This window comes from Schistocerca cancellata, chromosome 5 (assembly GCF_023864275.1).
Source record: "Schistocerca cancellata isolate TAMUIC-IGC-003103 chromosome 5, iqSchCanc2.1, whole genome shotgun sequence".
Classification (NCBI taxonomy): Eukaryota; Metazoa; Arthropoda; class Insecta; order Orthoptera; family Acrididae; genus Schistocerca; species Schistocerca cancellata.
Genome location: NC_064630.1, coordinates 338,563,050 through 338,588,912, shown reverse-complemented (window position 1 = coordinate 338,588,912; position 25,863 = coordinate 338,563,050). Strand labels below are relative to the sequence as shown.

The window sequence follows — 25,863 nt, the reverse complement described above, 5'->3', positions numbered from 1 at the left end:
ACAATGTAGACGTAAAGTGAAGTGCATCTGTGTTTAAGTAAAATGATTTGTATTTGAATATTGTGAAACAGACGAAAAGGATTTCGTTAGTGTTTTAGAATGAAAAGAGTATGAAGAGGAATTGAAGGTAATATTTTTATTTATTGGCGCTGCAGTCGCGTAGTTAGAATTCATTGTTGAATGAGACTTCCATATAAGAGAACTTTAGAATTTTCATTAAAGACTGAGTAATTTTCACTGTAAGGTATTTTTCATTTTCATTAATGATTTGTCCAAAATTTGCCAGAGTAAGAATTTTTTATCAGTGTTGTCCTTTGTCAAATTTAATGAGTGTTATAACATAAATTTCTTACAAATAATAATATATCAGGTAGCTTAAAAACAGTTTGTTTCACGTAAGACATTTGTCCACATCCTCGATCCAAGTAATTTTCATGTAATGGAGTGTCTCACTCAGTGATGTGTAACATTGTCTACTTGCTGTCTGCAACATTGCACAAAGTTGTCAGATATTGTAATTAGAAATTTGCAGCTGGCGCACAAAGAGCAATAAGCACCACGTTTGCAAGTAGTTACATTACGAGGTAAGATATTTTCATTTCAACATCAGTTTACTACGGAAATTGTCAACACATAGGGTACATTTCATGAACACCATTATTAGACAGATTCTTTACGCACAGGGACCACTGTTTAATTAAGGAGATTAATAGCAAAGTTCAGAATTTAATAAGTTTGCAGTTTTTTTAGATAGGCTATAAAACAGAGCCAATTTCATGTTGCTTTCTTGCAATCAGATACATTTCGTTTCCCTCCTAATCGGAAATTCACAAAGTCACCCAAAGCTATACAACAGCAAAGTTATAACCAATCAACCAAACCAACACGAAATCTCAAGTCAAATGAAAAGAATTATTTTAAAGAAAACTTTTGAGGCGCATTTTTCTCGAGGATACCCCAGAAAGTTGAAGGATTCTACAAACCAAAATTTTATGTCACAGTGATATTCTACTGCGCTAGTCGTAGTAGGTATTTAGTACTGTTCCATGTTTTTTCAATCACAGAAACGTGGGTTGAGTTTATTTTCATCGTTTTATTGTGCTCAGTTTCTTCTATTTCTTCGCATAAGTTCATGAATATAAAATGAGTATCATAATTCGTCAGAATTTGAAGCACTACTGTCATTGTAAAATTGGGCCTATAACTGAAACTACAGCTAGCTTATAAAACTCCTCAAAATCTAACAGTAAAATAATAATTATCTCTGTGTTTCACAACAGTTTGCTTGGAGCTTTCCTTGCAGATATGACAAATGTCAACTGCTGGGAACGCTACTTTCTCTTGTAGGCTAATATTCATCTCTTTGTTCACAACAAGTAATTTTTCATGTGCTCAGAAATCAGTTAAACATGTTTCCTAACCCATTCGGTACCGTCAGAACCGTGGTGCAGCTGAAACACTTAATATTCGTCACTTTAACTACGGGATGCATAAAAATCAATACTGTTTGTTCTGTGCACATGAATTTCGTCACTACCACTAGGGCGTAGTAAGCATTCGATTTCTACACATATGAGAAATGATAGCTTTAATTGGTGATTATAATTTTCGGATTAGAATGTGAACAGCGAACTAAACCTGCAGCAAATTTCTCTTCAGAATGAAAATAGCCCAAACAGCTCTCAAATACCACAACTGAATAATAATAAGCAGTAAAGCTACCTGTAATCATCTGACTAGAAACGCTGTTCTTCCTCCCACTGCACTTCACTGATTGAATCTATGTCTAACTTCCAATATCTATTTCTGTTTTCAAGTCATCGTACCTAAGCACCTGATTAAAGGATCTCATAGTAATGTAACAAATTGGAAATTCGCCATATTTGTATTAGGCCGAGAAATTTTCACTCTGTGCTACTGTTAATAATGACTAAATAACGTGGAAAAATTAAGGCGTGAGACTAAAGATTCTAATCCCTACATCGAGTTACGTAAACGGTATAGGTAAGACCATTAACGTACACATGAGTATCCCCACAATTTCTTTTATCGTACGTTTTTCGACTGCTTCGCTGCCGTCCTGTTATGTTAAACCGTTGTGGTATTATATGTAAACTGAAGGTGGAGGGGGGAGAAAGGAAAGGAAAAGTCGATTGATATCAACTGCATTGAGACGTTACACGGAAGCAGTGGTGACGAGCGAATATGTGTGCTGGACTGGGAGTCGAACCCGAGATCTCCTGTTTATTAGGCAGTTGTGTTAACCACTGCGCCACCCCAAACACACTGATTATCGCACTGCGCCGACTACCTCGCCATGCCTCTCGGCCGACGCACATTCCCACCTAGCGCTACTTATCCGTAGTTCCTGTCCATGTCGTCCATGCTCTCTACTTACATATTCCCGCAGGAGGTCGGACGTACTTGTACATCCGCACTGAAGAAGATGGATTCTTGCCCATCGAGGCGAATCAGTTAGATGATGCGTTGTTCTCACCCGCACATATTTACTACATCTGCTTTTCTTTATCTTTCATTTTATGGATTCTAACCTTTAGTATTATAATTTGTTCACTCTATTCCCTCTCCTAGCACCAGTTTGACTCTCCCTGCCTGTCTTACCAATATCTCACTAGCAGCACGCCAGTAATTTCCATAAACTTGTTTCTTCATCTATTCTCTCTATTACCTCCCAATTTCCAGCTACGCCCATCTTTTTGAACAGTTCTCTCGAGATCGCATTTAAAATCTGTAAGGTTTATTATATGCTGTTGTTTCATGGTTTACGCTTCACTTTCATTTTCTGCCATGCTTGGTGTACACAATTTCAGTCACTTATTCATTAATTCCCTATGTCATATTTACTAACAGTGAAATGTTTTTGTTGAAGAGAGCTCTGCACCTGTGTCAAACCACTACAGTATCTTGTTTGATCCTGATTCAGAGTATCTTTTCATTTCGTCATGTACATCCTTCCCACATTTTTATGGTTAGTGGGTCGCCATTTTTCATTCTGTTACTCTACTGCACTTTCGTCTTTGCTTTGTTTTTCTGCACGGCAGTAGGTCAAATTATGCACCAGTATGGTATCCATTCCACTCAACTATTGTATTAAGTGTTCGACACGCCATGTAACTTCCTTGGAGCTTTTATTCATAATTGGAAAGTGCTTCCATCATTGCTTTTTCGACTTTGTGTAAGTATGGTGAGAAACCTTCAACAGTATGTGTATGTATATAACTTACAGAGGGCATAGCAAAAAATTAAAAAAATAAAAACATTAAAACAAAATGCGTATGATAAAATCTGACGTAAATGCTCTAGACGAAAAGTAACCTACGATGAGAGCTTCATTATTTGCACAAAAGACAAGAACACGAAAGAGGTGTAAGTAAGCATTTTTTAGAAATATCACCGCTGAAAAAAGAACTCTTAAGTTCTTAATAAAAACATGTTGTTTGTGGTATACAGAGGCAAGTGGCGAAAAGAAAGTGGTTCGTGACTGATGTATGCTTGAAAGTACTAGGAAACAGTTCACGGACCCAACTTCTTGTAAGATAAGTTATCTTTATTTTTCCAGAGTGTACCATTGTGCATAATATTACGAGAGAAACTTTGTAATATAGGTGGCAAGACAGATACGGTTAGTAAATGTAGACAAATTCATTCAGAATCAGAGGACATAACGATATTAAACTGCCACACATCTCGGTTCCATAAATATTGCTTCTAAAAATTATCCAGCAACTTTTACTGGCTCTTAAAAAGCATTCACAACCGAATATATTTCTATATTAAAGGGTCAGTAACCAATCGCTACTCAATTTTAAATACAGAGCACCATTTTTTGCTTTCTGTCGATAGATTTTTGTACTTTCTATTTGTGTAGTTGCCGAAGTTTCAATTTAATTTTTCGTTTTGTTGAAAGTGTTGAATAATTCATTTGATATTACTTGGCCGAAACTTGGCATTTCCGTAAATGCATGCCATTTTTGTGAAATCTGTCGTTTTGAGTTTAAGCATATAATTATGTGATTTTCGATCAATTAGTAAGAAATAGGGATAGCCAAAACCGCAGAATATACCTGGATTTTCTCTGCAGAGGGCTACGAAGCTAATTAGAACTAGTTTCCTCCTGTTGCAGTTCCCGTGTCGCTGCGGTCAATTCCAGTGATAGTGCCGACCAATGGGACAAACGGATCGCTGTGGCGCACATCTCTCCAACAGGTGAGTTCAGCAAGGAAGCAGCAGTTCTCAGTTATGACGTCTTTCGATACCCACAAGCTACTCATAAATGTGAAAGCTCAGTTAAGCACTTTCCAGTTTACCAAGGTTAACATTTTACAGTTTACCGGTGAAGTACTGCGGTAGGGCGTCGATTATCCGAGTAACTGAAAGCATTCCGGTCGAGAAATTCAAATGCCCGCGCGCGCCATGTAGAAGTTTCGCGGCGCTGGTTGGCCAGTTGGACGTTTTCCAGCTCCCTGCGAACCGTCATTTTTGTGTTACTGTGTTGCCGTGTGAACCGTCTCATTTGACTCATCGTGCTATTGTCGTACCTTTCGCAATGGTGACTATAAAAGTAAACACGTTTTTCTTAGAGTTCCCAATAAACTTAAAATAATGCGCCAGCCGAAGAAAGGAGCTAGTGGATCAAGCACAGTTCGGAAACATGAACCTGGAAGCGCAACCGTGCAGATTTACTGAAAAGAACAATTATGCTATTACAAAATTTGCGATCGTGCTTTCCAGTGAAGATTGATGACTTCCACGGGAAAATGGTGAAGATGGCAGAAAACCAGTATTTAGACTCACCAGAAATCTTGGAGTAAGATCCTTCCTTCCGATGAGTCTGTCACTGCTCTAGGAAGACACACAACAATCAATTTGTATCTCAAGCGGCTGGGCTGATTTAAGAATCTTCGGGACTTGAAGAGCGTTATCAGGACTGACTCGAATGTGATACTGGTGATACGAGCTATTAGTTATTGCCGGACGATAAAATACTAATTGCCAATGTTATTCACGACGAGGAAGAGCCAGGCAACGATTATGCCAAAGAAGGACCACGCAGAGTGTAAGTTCCTCATCGCTTTGACGCGACTATGAAGTGATTAGGATAAAACGAAGAAAAAGATACTGCCATATCGCTGTTCTTAAACCATTTGCGAGTCTCAGTTCTGAAGTAAAAACAAATTTTGGATTTCTTGTCCTGAACTGTAGACTCATTTTAGTGACCACTCCGAGTTTTTCAATCTAGGCTTTGTGGCCTGTTCTCTGTGTCGTTTGTTATATGAGCGATACAAAACGTATCTCACAGTTTAGTGTTTAGTTCAGTGTTTCTTATTCATACGAACACGGACACAACACAGCGGCGTACGCTGGGATTTTTATTTTGGTATCACTAGGCCTGTCAGATACGGGCAATAAGGTATTATTGATTAAATGTTAACTTCACGAGCAGTACATTGAAACCAATTTTTCTTGAAGCAAGATGTAATACAACATAATTTAAACAACAGTTAAAAAAGGAAAAATAAACACTTTACCAAACCTGTTACTATATTTTATCATTACCGTTTACTCGTATGTAGAATGATTTCGAGCCATCTTTCTTTGTGGGTAAACTGCATTGTCATACTATCAGAAAAAATGTCCTCGTTGTGTTTTCTCACCAAAACATGTATGTCTTTTTCGAAAGATAGAGAGGCCCTGTTTGTCAGACGAATTTATCATCGTGTTGCTCCTAAGTAAGATTTAATTCGTATCAAGGCTGAAAAACTCCTTTCTGCACTTGGAGAAGAAAATGTTAACCTCAGTTCACATAGTATGTAAACTTCAATGTGCATAACATCAAGTGCATTTGAATTCATGTAATTTGTAATGATTTAAACAGGCTTGTTAGGAAGTTCTTCAGTTCATTTTTCGAAGACAGTATACTGAAATAGGAAACAGATGGTTCTCTCAGTTCACAAAATACATTTGTTGGAAAATTTTTATAGTAACTCGAAAAAATGCTTAGAATTCAGTAACTCCATAAATTTCAACATTTTTGTTATTCAAATCTTAATGTAGTTTGAGCTATTAATGTGTCCAGAACTTGGCAGAAGGTTCTCAAGTACGAAGAATGGGTTTGATCTTCAGAACAGTCTCCCTTTCTAGACCTTTCTTCGTTCTCTTCATCAACAATGCTCATAGGTTCTGGCCATAGTTATTAAAATCCTGTGCTTCTAATATTTTGCAGAGTGGCAATAAATTCGTTTACCTTTCCGCACAGTGACAGATGTCCATGCTCTTGTTCCATAATATTTCAAAAAGAACATCTGAAAATGCACAAAGCGTGAAGCCGTGCTGACTTCTTCGCTGGACTACTTCCAGGATTCCTCTGCCACTGAAGTAAAGAAATTAATGAGTTCTATAGTTACGACTTGTGCTTATAAGCCCAGAACCAAAATTCCATCGTATAGCTGTGACGGATGGCATTTTTTCTTTTCAGTGAAGACTGTAAGAGCAATCTGTACGTGAAGTGAAATGTGAGAAAGAAGTAGGAAGACCGTTAAGAGAAATAAAGAATTGTCTGGTTTTCTTAAAAAAATTCATGTATGAGATTAAGTCTGTGACTGTAACAGTGGAAGAAGGTAGCAGCAGGTCACACGGTTTTTATTAAAGTCTGAAGTCCAGAAATATGTCCAGCCATTACTTCGGCAACATCGAAAGTTTGAGTAACAATTTTGCCGGCCGGAGTGGCCGAACGGTTCTAGGCGCTACAATCTGGAACCTCGCGACCGCTACCGTCGCAGTTTCGAATCCTGCCTCGGGCATGGATGTGTGTGATGTCCTTAGGTTGGTTAGGTTTAAGTAGTTCTAAGTTATAGGGGACTGATGACCTCAGAAGTTAAGTCCCATAATGCTCAGAGCCATTTGAACCATTTGATTTTGAGTCACAATTTTATCGAACATTCTAAGTCATCCATAGCCTTTTTTACATGTTGAAATAAACCACTGGCTGTTCGGTCAGAACTTACATTTGTGAAATGTAGGAATCGTTCTTTGCAATTGCCTTCGCCATCATCACAGCGTAGAATAGTACACATTTGACGTTTATTGGTCACATCAATTGTTTCACCGAGCATGAGTCCAAAAAAGTAGCCCTATTAGTATCTGATTTGATCTTACTTCTAACAACACTGTGCACAGCATTCTATATAAGAGCCGAGGTGAATTTGAAAACGGTAGCTGTCTTTAAATGCTGAGACAGTACCACATCATATTTAGCCAGATATTGTAGCAGTTCTATGTTATTGCCTTTAGTTAATGACTCCGCACTTTCATCGTGACCTCTAAAAGAGCATTCTTATTTTGCAGGAAGTATCATTGCGTCAATCAATCTTTTCAATATATTTCTATTTTCTTCAACCTCTTCGTTGTGCAAACGGTCAGAAATCTTTTTCTGATACTTTAAAAATGGTCTACCAAGTTTTTAATGCTGTAAAAGATTTTATGGGCGTTGTTGATCTCTGTTTAGTGCTTCAAAAAATTATATGTGTTGTTGACCTCTTATACTCATCCTAAGCTATGATTAAATGAGGTAAATTTTCGCAATCCGTCGTTTTCCAAGGCGTTTTCTCAGTTGCAAAAAGGAAGCACAGTCAGCAATAATGTTCATTTAGTTCACATGAACCTGACAGCCACATAAACTTATCATAATTTTTAAATTACAATTCCTTTCGCAAGGGTTCTAATTTTTTCCTTCCGCTCACGTTGTTTTACTGTCACTAAAGTCTCCTCTTTTATTTCAGCTCAAAAATGGCATTTTCAGTAATTGTTTTATAGCGAATTGTTCATCCATTTCGAAGAAGCAGCTCTAGCAATGATACTAATATATCTGTTTAGGACCGTAACAACGCACAAAAACGCTCTTTTTTATTGCTTTTAACTACACATGCAACACAGAACTACAAAACCCCGTCCTGTTCGTTCGGCACTAAAAGTCTTCTTGCAAGAGTTCTTACTTTTACCCTGCCGCTCGTACTGCTTTACTATCAATAACGTACCCTCCTATTTCAACTGCAAGAATGGCGTTTTCAATAATTGTTTCGTTACACACTGTAGAACTATTTCGAAGAATTAGCGCTAGTCACAATACTAATACATCTGTTTAAGACCGTAACAACGTACAAACACGTTCCTTATTGCTTTTATCTACAAATGCAGTACAGAGTTGCAAATCCCCGTCGTGTCCGTTCGGCACATTTCGGAGACGCTTGTGTGTGAATAACAATGTGGGATTCCAAAGCCTTGGCGTTCTGATTCCTGCATTCTCCACATTCCCCGTACCGTAGGGAAGATTGCTGCAGTAAGCCTCCAAAGCTCTAGTCTCCCCTCTGTTCAATGGTGGAGGAAGAGACATATTTCACTTTACGTGCTAATTCTTCGTGAGGAAAACTGGCTGACATTGCAGTTATTATTAATTTTGGGTACTTATTAATTTCTACCTTACTTTAGATATTGGCTTCGGTGATATCTCTGATAGCCCACAATGTGAGTCACTGGCGCAGTAGATTTTTCGGATTGGTAGTCATTAACGAAAACAGTTATCCGAACATTCCCTATCCCCAGCTGTTTCGGGTAATCGACGCTCTACTGTATTTCGAAGCAGTAATAGGTTCCCAAGATAGGAAAATGAGATACTATTACAAAAACGATAAGATCTTTATCCAACCACTTGGATGCTCTCACTTGGAATGGTCACTGTGGAAACGGAATTGAGAACAGTGTTTCATTCGGCACGGAAGATCTTAGGCACACTTCTGTTCGTAAGAAGCGAAAAATCAGAATCAATGGTCTCCAACACGCCACGATAAGAGGACGTGTAGAACACCGGAACCACAATAAGTGATTTAAATGGCAGAGAGGTGGTATGCACGTAGGGCCAACAGCAACCTTTTTTATGAAACCGGATAGGCCAGTGATACCCGAAGTTCAGTCGGTGCTGAGACGTCATACCAAGTGGAAACGTGTAACCAAGTGCTACTATGCCTTGCTAGCATCACAGGATGGAATATACGCATGTAAGGGAGTTTGAACGGGGCAGAATGATCGGTCTCCGGAAGGCGGGTCTGTATTTGTGTGACATTGCGGGTCGTACGGGACACGCTGTTTTAACAGTGAAGCGTATGTGGAATAAGTGGACAGAAGAGAGCCATACGCAGCGCCGACAGCGTGAGATGACCACCATCTTGTCCGCTTGGCCGTAACAGACAGAACAGCTTCGTCCACAATGTTGGCGCGACGTTAGACACAGCTGTGGACCTGTCTGCATCGATGGTTCGACGCAGTCTTCTGCGGGCTGGACTGGTGGCACGAATGCCACTGCATCGGCTTCAACTCACCAAAACCCACCAACGCCGTAGACTGGAATATGCACGTAAACGCCGACACTGGTGTGCTGAGTGTCAAAATGTAGTGTTTCCGGACGATTCCCGCTTCCTCATGTCTTACAGTGATGGTCACATAAGCTTTCGATGTCGCCGTGTTGAAAGCAGTCGGGCAGACTGTATTGTTGAGCGTCATAGTGCACAAATGCCAATTGGGATGGTTTAGGGTGCCATTACCTACAACACGCTATCTCGCCAATTACGTCTTGAGGGCGTTCTCAACAACTACCGCTACATCAGAAAGATTCTACAGCCCGAAGCACAGTCCCTCCTGAAGGCTATTCCATATGCCAAACTTCAGCAGAACAACACCCTGCTGTGTGTGGCGAGGAGTGTAGAAACCTTCTTCGAAGAACGACGGGTACCACTGCTTCCATCGCGTGCCCGTTCGCCGGACACGTCGCCCTTGGACGGCATCTTGTTCGTTCACGTCCTCCTTCAGCCACTTTTGACGTTTTTTGGACGCGCCTACAAACTACATAGCAGAGCATTCACCAGCAGCATATTCAGGTGCTATTTGATTCAGTGCCACAACGTCTAGCGACTATGATTCCAGCTCGTGGTGGCACTGCCCTGTGGTGAATTTTCGCAGTCACAGTGCATGTACAGGGCTGTAGTTCTGCTCATTTGTGCAGTATCACGTCTCTAATCTGTGGAATAAATTTCATTGTGATCACATCTCCCGGGCTTGGTGTTTCACTTTTTCAGAACAGTACCGTGTACTCGGCGAGGTCGTGGATTCCTGGTTGTTTCGCGTGTATGTTGTATGCAGAACTCACTACTGTGAACGTGGCTGCCATCGGGCAAACGCAAATCTGCATTTCAAAGCGACGGACTGGGCGTGACAGAAATCTGCAGCTGACAAAGACAATTCTGTGTCGTTAGAGCATGTTATTTTAAGAAGGCACGTTTGATGCGCTGTAGCGTCGAAATGAATTGATTTATGACTTCTAGCCACTGAAGCCCTGACGGCGAAGCTATAAATTGGCGAATTAAAAACGCTATTGAAAATGCAGTAGACGCACTTTATTATTAAGATGCTTAAAAATAAACAACTACTTAAATATTTTGTTGCTTAATTCGTGTAAGAATGACGTAGGAAGAATAGTTTGACAGACAACATACTATGTAATGAAAAGTCTACCGATGGAACGGAGCCGGCCGGTGTGGCCGAGCGGTTCTAGGCGCTTCAGTCTGGAACCGCGCGACCGCTACGGTCGCAGGTTGAATCCTGCCTCAGGCATGGATGTGTGTGATGTCCTTAGGTTCGTTAGGTTTAAGTAGTTCTAAGTTCTAGGGGACTGATGACCTCAGATGTTAAGTCCCATAGTGCTCAGAGCCATTTGAACCATTTGATGGAACGGATTCTTGTAGTGACGTATATTGCGGAATCCAAATATGTCCACGATATACAAAAGTTGTGCCGGTAAGCCACTTCTTTTGGAGGTGTTATACACCAAACTTGACATTAAGCTATCGTTTTTAGTATTTATTTAGAAAAAATAGCTTGAAGTTAAATTACAATTAGAATTCAACGTGTTACTATGTTGTTTGTTAAAGAAACAGTTACAGGGATTGGACAAAAATATGGACACACTACGAGAAATACACACTTGCACGTAAATGAGGATGCTAGCCAAGCCTGCAGGTTGCGCTGTTATATTTGACCACGAACGGCACCTGTGCAATGTCTTCAACAGGTTGCGAGTGTCAATCGTGGTAGTAATAGTTTTCTTTGTAGTTTTGAGAGCGTTTTGTTGTAGCTAAGTAAAGTCGAAGGTGGACAAATTGTTGATGCTGTTAAAAGAAGTAGCCGAAGTGTTTGGTGCAGCAAGAGGCACCATATAGAAGATTTATATCGCACAAAGGGAAAGCGGAAATATATCATCCACTAAGTCACAACACGGACGAAAGTGTGTGTTGAGTGATCGTGGCAATCTGTCACTGAAGAGCATTGTCACGAAAAGTAAGACAGTAAGGGTCTTATTACACTAGGCCGCTAGCCAACTGCGCCACTGGTGGCGTAACAATCACTTCTTGTTCAGGTTACGATAATTCGGCAGTTCTCGCTAGGCAAGCAGTATGTCTAGTAAATTGCAAAGTGTCACTGCCAGCACCATCAGTGTTACAGTATCCTACACTACCAAAGCCTAGGCAAATACAGTGCATGCCGCAACGACCGATGGAAGAACATCCCATGCAACAGAAGACACTGTCTCAGCCAGGACTAGTGGATCAACAACCACAAGTTCAATTTTTCCACACTCAGTTTCAACAATACCCAAATGCAAACGTGCCGTTACAATCTCCTCCATGTGCAGATACTTCAGTCGCAGCAAATGAAGATTCTAATAATGAAATAAGTGGACCTTTGCTCTTCTCTATGTAGTGTACACATACAAATATTCAACACATACAATGCACAAAATTTTAGGAACTATATGTTTATTTTTAAAGTAAATGTTCTTATTAATGTTTTAATCATTTTGACGTAACAGGATAAAAATTTTGAACTAAAATATTCATAACTTTCAAGACAATTTATCGGTTTACTTATCTCAAAGTGACTACGAGTTTTTCTTCTGGTGAGATGAACTTTCACGTTTTCGTTTCTTTCCCGGTAATACCTGCCTTTTTTTAACGACAATAACTCGAAGTAAGACGATTTAGATATTCGTAGGTAATTAAAAAACTTCTTGTCGTCCAAATGAAGTTCATAACAAAGACTATAATACAACCCTTTAGATTCGCTTAACGATAGCATAGGGTATACATGCATCTTCCTCTCCCTTCGCCTTCTCCTTTCCATTGAAAGTACTAGGAGGAGCATGTATGTATAGTTGTTGTCCAACATGTCCCCTGGTATTGTATATACACTCCTGGAAATTGAAATAAGAACACCGTGAATTCATTGTCCCAGGAAGGGGAAACTTTATTGACACATTCCTGGGGTCAGATACATCACATGATCACACTGACAGAACCACAGGCACATAGACACAGGCAACAGAGCATGCACAATGTCGGCACTAGTACAGTGTATATCCACCTTTCGCAGCAATGCAGGCTGCTATTCTCCCATGGAGACGATCGTAGAGATGCTGGATGTAGTCCTGTGGAACGGCTTGCCATGCCATTTCCACCTGGCGCCTCAGTTGGACCAGCGTTCGTGCTGGACGTGCAGACCGCGTGAGACGACGCTTCATCCAGCCCCAAACATGCTCAATGGGGGACAGATCCGGAGATCTTGCTGGCCAGGGTAGTTGACTTACACCTTCTAGAGCACGTTGGGTGGCACGGGATATATGCGGACGTGCATTGTCCTGTTGGAACAGCAAGTTGCCTTGCCGGTCTAGGAATGGTAGAACGATGGGTTCGATGACGGTTTGGATGTACCGTGCACTATTCAGTGTCCCCTCGACGATCACCAGTGGTGTACGGCCAGTGTAGGAGATCGCTCCCCACACCATGATGCCGGGTGTTGGCCCTGTGTGCCTCGGTCGTATGCAGTCCTGATTGTGGCGCTCACCTGCACGGCGCCAAACACGCATACGACCATCATTGGCACCAAGGCAGAAGCGACTCTCATCGCTGAAGACGACACGTCTCCATTCGTCCCTCCATTCACGCCTGTCGCGACACCACTGGAGGCGGGCTGCACGATGTTGGGGCGTGAGCGGAAGACGGCCTAACGGTGTGCGGGACCGTAGCCCAGCTTCATGGAGACGGTTGCGAATGGTCCTCGCCGATACCCCAGGAGCAACAGTGTCCCTAATTTGCTGGGAAGTGGCGGTGCGGTCCCCTACGGCACTGCGTACGATCCTACGGTCTTGGCGTGCATCCGTGCGTCGCTGCGGTCCGGTCCCAGGTCGACGGGCACGTGCACCTTCCGCCGACCACTGGCGACAACATCGATGTACTGTGGAGACCTCACGCCCCACGTGTTGAGCAATTCGGCGGTACGTCCACCCGGCCTCCCGCATGCCCACTATACGCCCTCGCTCAAAGTCCGTCAACTGCACATACGGTTCACGTCCACGCTGTCGCGGCATGCTACCAGTGTTAAAGACTGCGATGGAGCTCCGTATGCCACGGCAAACTGGCTGACACTGACGGCGGCGGTGCACAAATGCTGCGCAGCTAGCGCCATTCGACGGCCAACACCGCGGTTCCTGGTGTGTCCGCTGTGCCGTAGGTGTGATCATTGCTTGTACAGCCCTCTCGCAGTGTCCGGAGCAAGTATGGTGGGTCTGACACACCGGTGCCAATGTGTTCTTTTTTCCATTTCCAGGAGTGTATAAAGATATATACAGGGTGTTACAAAAAGGTACGGCCAAACTTTCAGGAAACATTCCTCACAGACAAAGAAAGAAAATATGTTATGTGGACATGTGTCCGGAAACGCTTACTTTCAATGTTAGAGCTCATTTTATTACTTCTCTTCAAATCACATTAATCATGGAATGGAATCGCACAGCAACAGAACGCACCAGCGTGACTTCAAACACTTTGTTACAGGAAATGTTCAAAATGTCCTCCGTTAGCGAGGATACATGCATCCACCTTCGGTCGCATGAAATCCCTGATGCGCTGATGCAGCCCTGGAGAATGGCGTATTGTATCACAGCCGTCCACAATACGAGCACGAAGAGTCTTTACATTTGGTACCGGGGTTGCGTAGACAAGAGCTTTCAAATGCCCCTATAAATGAAAGTCAAGAGGGTTGAGGTCATTAGAGCGTGGAGGCCATGGAATTGGTCCGCCTCTACCAATCCATCGGTCACCGAATCTGTTGTTGAGAAGCATACGAACACTTCGACTGAAATGTGCAGGAGCTCCATCGTGCATGAACCACATATTGTGTCGTACTTGTAAAGGCACATGTTCTAGCAACACAGGTAGAGTATCCCGTATGAAATCATGATAACGTGCTCCATTGAGCGTAGGTGGACGAAACTAAAATGAGCTCTAACATGGAAATTAAGCGTTTCCGGACACATGTCCACATAACATCTTTTCTTTATTTGTGTGTGAGGAATGTTTCCTGAAAGTTTGGCCGTACCTTTTTGTAACACCCTGTATATATAGGCTCACCGGCCATTTGACCATCTTCTTCTGTGCGGATGCACAAACAGTGCCCGAACTCTTACGGGAATCGGCAAAAAGCCGCGAGTAATGTGTATGATGGCAGGGGCACTATGAATATAGTGCTAGATAATAAGTTGGGAATGTGGGTCTCACGGGGGGCGTGCCAGAGATAAGTCCCTGCAGCCGAACTATCCTCTTTGTCCTCGGTATCTCAGGTCGATAGAGCGTCTGCCACGTAAGCACGAGATCCCAGGTTCGAGTCCCGATCGGGGCACACATTTTCAACTGTCCCCGTTGACTTATATCAACGCCTGTATGCAGCTAGGGGTATTCATTTCATTGCAATTTCATGTCCCCTGGTCACTAATAGCAGGACTGGCTGGACCGCCTGGCGACCCAGTGTAATAGGCTCCGTTTGACACAACGCCCCGCCAAGACTCTCCGCCACCAGTGGCGGCCGACGTGGTGACGTGGCAGGGCTGACAGATGGCAACCAGCTTCTGCCCTAGTCTAATAAGCTCCATAACGATCTATTCCAAATGACGAGCAGTGCCACCAGTGGCGGGGCTGGCTGCGCCGCCTGGCGGCGTAGTTTAATAAGAGCCTCAGGGGACGACGGTTGCAAAAGCCACTGCCGAACTGAACGTCGCACTCACGAACCCAGTCAGAACAAAACATCACAAAGGAAGATACACAAGCAGGTCCTTACATGACGAGATTGCGTTCCAAAACCATTAATTAAAGAAGCAAATGCCCAGAAAAGGGCAACGTGGAGCCGATGCCACAAAACCTGGACTATGGAGCAATGAAGGAGCTATATTAATGGGTGGTGTCTGTTCTTTCGGCATGTCCACCTTCTTCAGTGCGAATGCACGGGTACACCGACCGCCTGCGGCAATCTCAGAGTAGCGAGCATGGAGGAAATGGCAGGGACTGCGGATAGGTGGCACTAGGTGGGAATGTGGATCGGCCGAGACAGCCCGAGCAGGTGTGATAACAGTGTCCCGGCTGAAGTAGTAGTTAACGCACCTACCTAGCAAGCAGGAGAGCTTGAGTTCGAATCCTGGCGCGGTACACATTTTCACTTGTGGCTACTGATTCCGATGCAGCTGACATCAGTAATCCGCTGTCTTTCCTTTCCTTTCTCCCCCCCTCCACCATCAAATTACACGCATAGAAAGAAGTTTCACACTGTTTCCAAACTCTAGCAGAGTTTATATCCTGGGAGTAAAACATGGCGTCGGTTTGGTGATTTCGGCAGCCGTATCGTAGTATTCCATGAGCCTCATGGTTACTCTGCAAGGTCGCATTACTGCCGAGCATTATATGACCATTTTGGCTGATCAGATACATACCATGGTGCAATGTTTGTCACCTAGTGGTGATGTTGCATTCCTCGAAAACAGGGCTCGTGTTTACACAGCTCGCATCGTCCAGAACTGATTTTGTGAGCGTGAGAATGAATTGTCGCATCTCTCCTGGCCACCACACTTACCAAATTTCAATATTTTCCAGAAATTGTGGTCTAGTTTGGAGAAAAGGGTGAGTGGTCCCTATCCACTTCCATCATCGTTATATGAACTCGCCACTATTCTTCAAGAAGAATGGTATAACATTCCCTCTAAACCATACAGGACATTTATCTATTACGAGACGGTTGAAAGCTTGTCTATAGGAATCAACAATCGTTTGAAATGCAGCTCGCTCTGTTCGTCTATGAGACCCAGAAGGCAGTAGAAACAGCACTCTTATCTTCCAGAAAGTTCTCGGTACTGTTCCACCCCGCCTCGTAGTGTGCAAAATACGGTCCTGTGGAATATCAGACCAGCTTTGTAGTTTGGCTGAAAAGTTTCTGAAAAATAGAACACTTTATCATATCGTTCTTAGTGGACAGATATCACCTGACATCAAAGTAACTACAGGCGAATGTACACCGACGGAAAAGAATGGCAACACCAAGAAGGAGGTGTACGACGTAAATGAAAGTTGGTAGACGTGTTTCTACATCTGAAAGATGATGCCTATTCATCTTTCGCGCCAGATCAGTTTTGCTATAAATACACGGTGTAACGGTCGTGAGTGTTAGTTACCTTGGAGACTGGACATCGTGGGTTGATGTTTGTCAAGGATGCCTTTAAGACGACAAAGGCGTCGTTATCAACACCTCACTAAGTGTGAACGAGGTCGTGCAATGGGGCTACAAAAAGCTGGATGTTCCATCTCTGATACTGCAGAAAGACTTGCCAGGAATGTAGCCAATGCACATGGTTGCTGGCAGTAGTGGTCACAAAAATGTAGAGTCTCAGGAAGACCGGGCTCTGGACGGCCCCATGGCACTACCGAGAGGGAAGACCATCGTCTTTGAGCAGCAGTTGGCACCAAAGACCACTGACACCAAAGCACCGCCATTTGCGACTTCAGTGATCTCAAGCGAGAGCTTATTGGAGGGCAGGATGGAGGTCTGTCGTGTTGTCTCATGAAAGCTGATTTTTCAAATGGTTCAAAAGGCTCTGAGAACTATGGGACTTAACTTCTGAGGTCATCAGTCCCATAGACCTTAAAACTACTTAAACCTAACTAATCTAAGGACATCACACACACCCATGCCCGAGGCAGGATTCGAACCTGCGAGCTGATTCTTCCTCGGTGCAAATTGGCCGCGTGTTGGTTAGGAGGCCAGTTGAGGATTTGCATTCAACCTGTTTGCATGCTAGACACACTGGACCTAAACCTAGTTCAAATGGCTCTGAGCACAATGAGACTTAACGTCTGAGGTCATCAGTCCCCTAGAACTTAGAACTAATTTAGCCTAACTAACCTAAGGACATCACACACAGCTATGCCCAAGGCAGGATTCGAACCTGCGACCATAGCGGTCGCTCGGTTCCATACTGAAGCGCCTAGAACCGCTCGGCCACAGCACCTAAACTTGGAGCCGTGGACTAGAGTGCGATTTCGTAGAACAGCAAGAGCATTTTCGTAGCTATCCCACCCTCCCTGACTGCAAATTTGTACGTCAGTATATCGATTTCACCTGTTGTGCTGTCATTCATGAACAGCATACCACGGAGTGTTTTCCAACAGGATAACGCTTGCCCACGTATCGTTGTTGTAACTCAGCATGCTCTACAGTATGTCGAAATGTTGCCTTTGATCATCAGATCTATCTCCACTCGGGCACAGTCTGGATATCATCGGACGCCACTACAGTGTCATCCACAAAAGCATTAAACGTCCCTATATTGACCGCCCAAGTGCAACAGGCATGGAACTCCATCGCACAAACTGACTTCCAGCACCTGTAAAAGACAATTCATGCAGGTTTGCGTGCTTGCATTCAACATTCTGGCGATTATACCGGTCATTAATGTACCAACATTTCATATTTGCAATGGCTATCTCGCGCTCGCATTAACCTGTGATCTCGCAATTTTAAAAATTTAAATGTGTTACCTAGTCAAATGTATTCCAGAAATTTCATTACTTGACATTAATAGTTCTTTGGTGTTGCGAATTTTTTGCCGTCAATGTATATAGAGGGTGTCCATAATTAAAGTTCCAGATTCAAATCGCTGTAGAAAGAGAACCACTGCCCAGAATGACGTCAAAATTTGAACAGCATACTAATGACGCAGGGAGAAACTCCATGGAACAAAAAAAAAAAGAACATATTTACCAGTAGATGGCGCTGTAAACGTCTTAACTTAAATGGGGTCGGCTACAAACGACAGATGAATCGCAATGCGGCGGCTGCGGTTTGAGACGCACATTACAGTTACGCCACCTGTACCGTTCAATATGCATGACTGCACAGTTTCAACAGTGAACAGCTATGGCACTGTTAATTAAGTGAGCCCATCCAACACGGCAAGGTCGTACCACATTGAAGAGAAAACATCGACTTTAATTGTCCTTAGGCCTAAAACAGAATAAAAATAAACTTTGACATCCGTCTATAACTGTCGTGAGACAAGCGGAAGACGTATTCAATATGCTGTCCGCCGTTTTCTGCCACAAATTGATATAGGGAAACAGCATGTTCCACAACAGATCGGAGTGTCTCGGATGTTGCGTTCAGAATGTGTTGCGCAGTACGTGCACTGAATTCAGCTGCGTGGAGTACTAAAAACATCTTTCAGATAACCCCACATCCAGAAGTTACACGGAGTCACAGTAGGTGACAGATGATATGGATGGCCAGGCTGTAGGGAAATGACGGCCGATAATTCTAGAATTTCCGAAATGTTTCTGCATCAGTCGCTTCACTATCTGTGTTTACGTGCGGAGGAGCGCCATCTTGCATAAAAATAGTCATACCCACACATTCACACTGTTAAAGGGTTGGAATGACGTTGAAGCGTGAAAGACCCTCATAGCGTTTGCCAGTGACAGTGCAGCTAGCAGGACCCGCAGGAATCATTTCCTCGAAAAAATCCGGCTTTACGACAAACAATGTCGTCAACCCGCACCACGTAGTCGCCATTGCATACTGAAGTGGTACCGGTTGATGTGCGTGCAGATTTTCGGTCGCCAAATTCTGCGGTTCTGCATATTAACACGTCAAAAAAAAAAAGTTCAAATGTGTGTGAATTTCTAGCGGAACAACCTGCCGAGGTCATCGGTCCCTTGACTTACACACTACTTAAACTAACTTAAACTAATTTACACTAAGAACAACACGCACATCCATGCCCGAGGGATGACTCGAACCTCCGGCGGGAGGAGCCACGCAGTCAGTGACATGGCGCCTCTAACCGCGCGGCCACTCCGCGCGGCATTAACATGTCATTGGAGATGGAAATTGGCATCATCTTTCCACCGAATGTTCCATGGCCATTTATTGTCCACTTTCATGCGAGCAAGAAATTCCAGAGCAACGTTTGTGTTGCTTCCAGGTCAGCAGGAAGCAACTCCTGAATATGGATGATTGTGTATGGATAGCAATGCAAGATGTTTCGTGGGCTTTTATTCACCGTGTTCGCAGGCATACCCAACGTTGTGACAACTCCCTGTGCGCAGTATGTTTGTTCACCACCACACGACCTTTCCTGCAATATTGTTGCCACATCTTCGACAGGCCTCATACCAACTGCTTTACTCCCTCTGCCACATTGCACTCAATGCATTGACAGAGCTGTCATTTCTACTCAGATGATTCATGTGAAGAGCTTTCCGACGTGACTTTGGCCACACAACGGGAATTCACTGACTATGAACGCTGAATGGCAGGAGCTAGACTCATGGGATAATCCATTTCGGAAGTAGTTAGGGAATTCAATATTCCGGTATCCACAGAATAAGAGTGTGCGTAGAATACCAAATTTCAGGCATTACCTCTCGCCACAACGGCCTTCACTTAACGACCAAGGGCAGTAGCGTCTGCGTAGAGCTGTCAGCGCAAACAGACAAGCAACACTGCGTGAAATAACCGCAGAAATCAATGTGGGACGTCCGATGAACGTATCCGTTACGACAATGCGTCGGAATTTGGCTTAATGGGCTATGGCAGCAGACTACCGACGCGAGTGCCTTTGCTAAGAACACGACATCGCCTGGAGCGCTTCTCCTGGGCTGGTGAGAGTAACGGTTGGATGTCAGACGACTGGAAAACTGAGACCTGGTCAGATGAGTCCCGATTTCGGTTGGCGAGAGCTAATGTTACGGTTCGACTGTGGTGCATACCCAACGAAGCCATGGACAAGAGATTTCAAGGCACTGTGCGAGCTGGTGGTGGTTCCATAACGGTGTGGACTGTGCTTACATGGAGTGGACTGGGTCCTCTGGTCCAAATGAATCGATCATTGACTGGAAATGAATACTTCCGGCTGCTTGGAGACCATTTGCTGCCATTCACGGACTTCATGTTCCCAAACAACAATGGTAGTTTTATGGGTGACAATGGGCTATGTCATCAGACCACAATTGTTCGCGATTGGTTTGAAGAACATATTTGACAATTCGAGCGCACCATATAATCCAATATTTATGGGACAGAATCGAGTAATCAGCTCGTGCACAAAACCCTGCACCGGCAGCTCTTTCGAAATTGCGGACGGTTATAGAGGCAGCATAGCTCAGTATTTCTGCAAGGGACTTCCAACGACTTGTCGAGTCAGTGCCACGTCGAGTTGCTTGATCCGACACGATATTACACTACTGGCCATTAAAATTGCTACACCACGAAGATGACGTGCTACAGACGCGAAATTTAACCGACAGGAAGAAGATGCTGTGATATGCAATATTTAAGAGCATTCACACAAGGTTGGCGCCGGTGGCGACACCTACAACGTGCTGACATGAGGAAAGTTTCCTACCGATTTCTCATACACAAACAGCAGTTGACCGGCGTTGCCTGGTGAAACGTTGTTGTGATGCCTCGTATAAGGAGGAGAAATGCGTACCATCACGTTTCCGACTTTGATAGAGGCCGGATTGTAGCCTATTGCGAGTGCGGTTTATCGTATCGCGACATTGCTGCTCGCGTTGGTCGAGATCCAATGACTGTTAGCAGAATATGGAATCGGTGGGTTCAGGAGGGTAATACGGAACGCCGTGCTGGATCCCAACGGCCTCGTATCACTAGCACTCGAGATGACAGGCATCTTACCCGCACGGCTGTAACGGATCGTGCAGCCACGTCTCGATCCCTGAGTCAACAGATGGCGACGTTTGCAAGACAACAACCATCTGCACGAAAAGTTCGACGATGTTTGCAGCAGCATGGACAATCACCTCGGAGACCGTGGCTGCGGTTACCCTTGACGCTGCATCAAAGACAGGAGCGCTTGCGATGGTTTACTCAACGACGAACCTGGGTACACGAATGGCAAAACGCCATTTTTACGTATGAATCCAGGTTCTGTTTACAGCATCATGATGGTCGCATCCGCGTTTTCCGACATCGCGGTGAACGCACATTGGAAGCGTGTATTCGTCGTCACCATACCGGCGTATCACCCGGCGTGATGGTATGGGGTGCGATTGGTTACACGTCTCGGTCACCTCTTGTTCCCATTGACGGCACTTTGAACAGTGGACATTACATTTCAGAAGTGTTACGACCCTGGCTCTACCCTTCATTCGATCCCTGCGAAACCCTACATTTCAGCAGGATAATGCACGACCGCATGTTGCAAGTCCTGTACGGGCCTTTCTGGATACAGAAAATGTTCGACTGCTGCCCTGGCCAGCACATTCTCCAGATCTCTCACCAATTGCAAACGTTTGGTCAATGGTGGCCGAGCAACTGGCTCGTCACAATACGCCAGTCACTATTGTGGATGAACTGTAGTATCGTGTTGAAGCTGCATTTGCAGCTGTACCTGTACACGCCATCCGAGATATGTTTGACTGAATGCGCAGGCGTATCAAGGCCGTTTTTACGGCCAGAGTTGGTTGTTCTGGGTACTGATTTCTCAGGATCTATGCACCCAAATTGCTTGAAAATGTAATCACATGTCAGTTCTAGTATAATATATTTGTCCAATGAATACCTGTTTATCATCTGCATTTCTTCTTGGTGTAGCAATTTTAATGGCCACTAGTGTAGTACGTATCACATGACTTTTGCCACCTCAGTGTGAACTCCAACTGGCGTGATGGCGCCATAACACTCCACTGGCCAAGCCGCTACCTTCCAGCTATGTTCGTTCCAAAAGTCCCCCAACTGCTCGCCGCTGTCAGCAAATAGCTTTATCCTAACTAGCCGAGCATGGCCCTGTGCCTGCCTCTGCCGGTGGTTACGCGCGATCTCTTGCGGCCAGGCGTCCTCTCTTGTCGCAGCAACGGGCCGGGAACGAACGCAGGAGAGACTGTCGATACTAGAGCAACAAAAATGTCGCGCATACATGACACAGTTTGTAATTTTGTTGCGTGTTATAAAAAGTCTGAAAGTCTGAGGGCAGTATCACTAACTATAACTTCCGGTTATTATTTGCACTACGTTCAAACTTCAGTCGTCAATAACAGCAATCCTTGCCACCATTTCTTCAGAGATAATGTTCATATGCCGTTTGACTATACGCTTCTGCCTCTACCGTTCTTTCCCCAAAACATATGACGTGTGTTTCTGAAGTTAGTAACATTTTATATTAAAAAAACATAATTGCATTTGAAAAATGTTATTGCACGAAAGTTTATACCTGAATATACTGCTCAACACTATTATGAGACACTTTTCGTAACAAACAACTAATTTCTTAATTCCATTCTCATTACAAAAATCTGCCACCTCTTTTACCAACCACAGCTGAAAGGTCGTCTTGACGTTACTTCTTCGAAATGACGACATACTAAAAGTTCTTTCAAATGTGCGAACAAATGATAATCAATGGGTAGCAGATCACCGTCTGTATTCTTGAGCTTTTTGATCAACATTCTGCACCAGCTGTATAGTCACAATGGGTGGAACCCCATTTCGCAGTTCATCGTGAACAGTAGCACGACTGTATTTAAACGCTATAACCCATTATCACACAACTCCATCGCTTACAATGGTTTTTCCATAAACTTCGCACATCTATCTATGAATATCGACCTCTGACACATTTTTTGCCCACAGAAAACGAATCACTGCACGTATTTAAGAATCGACGCGATTTTCATTTTAGTAAGGCTTTTTAAATGAACGTAAATACGGGCGTACGGGAAGCCAATAGATTCAGAAACTCAGGGCACATATAAGAATCCCCGACAGCAACGTTGCAGTGGCCATATTTTAAAACTGTAGTTACTTTTTTACAAAAATAGACTTAGGTCTGTACTTGATGAAAAGTTGCCATAAAAGATTCTTTCTTATGAAACAGCTGCGCCTTTAATATAAATGGTAAGTTAACTGAAGCATATTCTCCCATTCGAAATGATAATTAACGGTGTGTAGTCTGTTGTTCAACTTACTTGAATCTTAATTCCACTCGTCACTGCAGTAGCATTACGTAGGATACGGGTTGCAATTTCACGATACGTCAAGTCCCTCTCGCAAAACCCACAGCTCCCACTGAAGTTCCTTAAACATGATTATGCGGCACCCATCGCAGCCGTGAGCTAAATGTTTTATTGGATTCTTGGTGATGCTAGCAATTAACTTGCAACACACAGCGTTCATTAGAGGTCAGGCACGTCCTAGGTGGTGTACGTGTATCGTTTCCGCTTGGTAAGTGCGGTGTTTAAAATAAGGCATGGAGGGTACCTACTGTTAATTTCTATCCCAGAATTTACGTCGGCATAGAAAAACACCCTCCAGACAGTGTAGTAGATAGTGTCGGAAGTTCCATGCGGCTTTTCGCGGATGATGCTGTAGTATACAGAGAAGTTGCAGCATTAGAAAATTGCAGCGAAATGCAGGAGCATCTGCAGCGGATAGGCACTTGGTGCGGGGAGTAGCAACTTACACTTAACATGGAAAAATGTAATGTATTGCGAATACATAGAAAGAAGGATCCTTTATTGTATGATTGTATGATAGCGGAACAAACACTGGTAGCAGTTACTTCTGTGTAATATCTGGGAGTATGCGTACGGAACGGTTTGAAGTGGAATGATCATATAAAATTAATTGTTGGTAAGGAGGGTGCCAGGTTGAGATTCATTGGGAGAGTCCTTAGAAAATGTAGTCCATCAACAAAGGAGGTGGCTTACAAAACACTCGTTCGACCTATACTTGAGTATTGCTCATCAGTGTGGGATCCATACCAGGTCGGGTTGATAGAAGAGGTAGAGAAGATCCAAAGAAGAGCGGCGCGTTTCGTCACAGGGTTATTTGGTAAGCGTGATAGCGTTACGGAGATGTTTAGCAAACTCAAGTGGCGGACTGTGCAAGACAGGCGCTCTGCATCGCGGTGTAGCTTGCCGTCCAGGTTTCGAGAGGGTGCGTTTCTGGATGAGGTATCGAATATATTGCTTCCCCCTACTAATACCTCCAGAGGAGATCACGAATGTAAAATTAGAGAGATTCAAGCTCGCACGGAGGCTTTCCGGCAGTCGCACTTCCCGCGAACTATACGCGACTGGAACAGGAGAGGGAGGTAATGACAGCGGCACGTAAAATGCCCTCCGCCACACACCGTTGGGTGGCTTGCGGAGCATAAATGTAGATGTAGATGTAGACCTATAATCTGTGCGCATCGGAATTAATTACATATTGTTATATGTCCAGGCTCACTGATTGCAGTACTTCACATTTCTCTCTTTACTTATTAAATTAATCAAATTATTTCCCTCAATAACACGGCATCTAAGAAACAATATTAGGATATTGCTTACTTGAATTATAACGCTACTGAGGATTACGAAAATTTTTATTTCCAATCAAAGACAAGTTTGGATAGTGATAAGTACGTTGATTGATAAACCTCACCTTGAAGCAACACAAGCTGCAAGATAGCTGATACAATGCGCAGTGTGTTGTGGCAGAAGTGATCTCGAACGGAGAGATGGTTGCTCCAGAACCTACCTAAGCAGGCTCCCATAGCCGGCATCTTTACTCGACGGCCGAACTCTCCTTTTTCTACGACGCCCACGGGGGAAGTCCTTACGCACTGGCTCCCACGGTCGTAGCGTCTTTACTGCACGCCGCCAACAGGCGAAGCGATTACGTTCGCTCCGTAAAATTTCAACATTACTCCACGTGGAGCAGCCAGTAAACTACACTCCTGGAAATTGAAATAAGAACACCGTGAATTCATTGTCCCAGGAAGGGGAAACTTTATTGACACATTCCTGGGGTCAGATACATCACATGATCACACTGACAGAACCACAGGCACATAGACACAGGCAACAGAGCATGCACAATGTCGGCCCTAGTACAGTGTATATCCACCTTTCGCAGCAATGCAGGCTGCTATTCTCCCATGGAGACGATCGTAGAGATGCTGGATGTAGTCCTGTGGAACGGCTTGCCATGCCATTTCCACCTGGTGCCTCAGTTGGACCAGCGTTCGTGCTGGACGTGCAGACCGCGTGAGACGACGCTTCATCCAGTCCCAAACATGCTCAATGGGGGACAGATCCGGAGATCTTGCTGGCCAGGGTAGTTGACTTACACCTTCTAGAGCACGTTGGGTGGCACGGGATACATGCGGACGTGCATTGTCCTATTGGAACAGCAAGTTCCCTTGCCGGTCTAGGAATGGTAGAACGATGGGTTCGATGACGGTTTGGATGTACCGTGCACTATTCAGTGTCCCCTCGACGATCACCAGTGGTGTACGGCCAGTGTAGGAGATCGCTCCCCACACCATGATGCCGGGTGTTGGCCTTGTATGCCTCGGTCGTATGCAGTCCTGATTGTGGCGCTCACCTGCACGGCGCCAAACACGCATACGAGCATCATTGG

The 25,863-nt window shown here is 44.0% G+C and overlaps 1 protein-coding gene across 2 annotated transcripts in view; it reads left to right on the top strand.

Annotated features, from left to right (window-relative positions):
* Positions 1 to 25,863, top strand: part of LOC126187684 (uncharacterized) — a 264,618-nt gene that overhangs the window by 194,591 nt on the left and 44,164 nt on the right. For both annotated transcript variants that reach the window (XM_049928922.1, XM_049928920.1), the window contains exon 3: positions 4,145 to 4,227. In XM_049928922.1, coding sequence (XP_049784879.1) covers positions 4,145 to 4,227 — 83 coding nt within the window. The remainder of the gene's footprint in view (positions 1 to 4,144; positions 4,228 to 25,863) is intronic.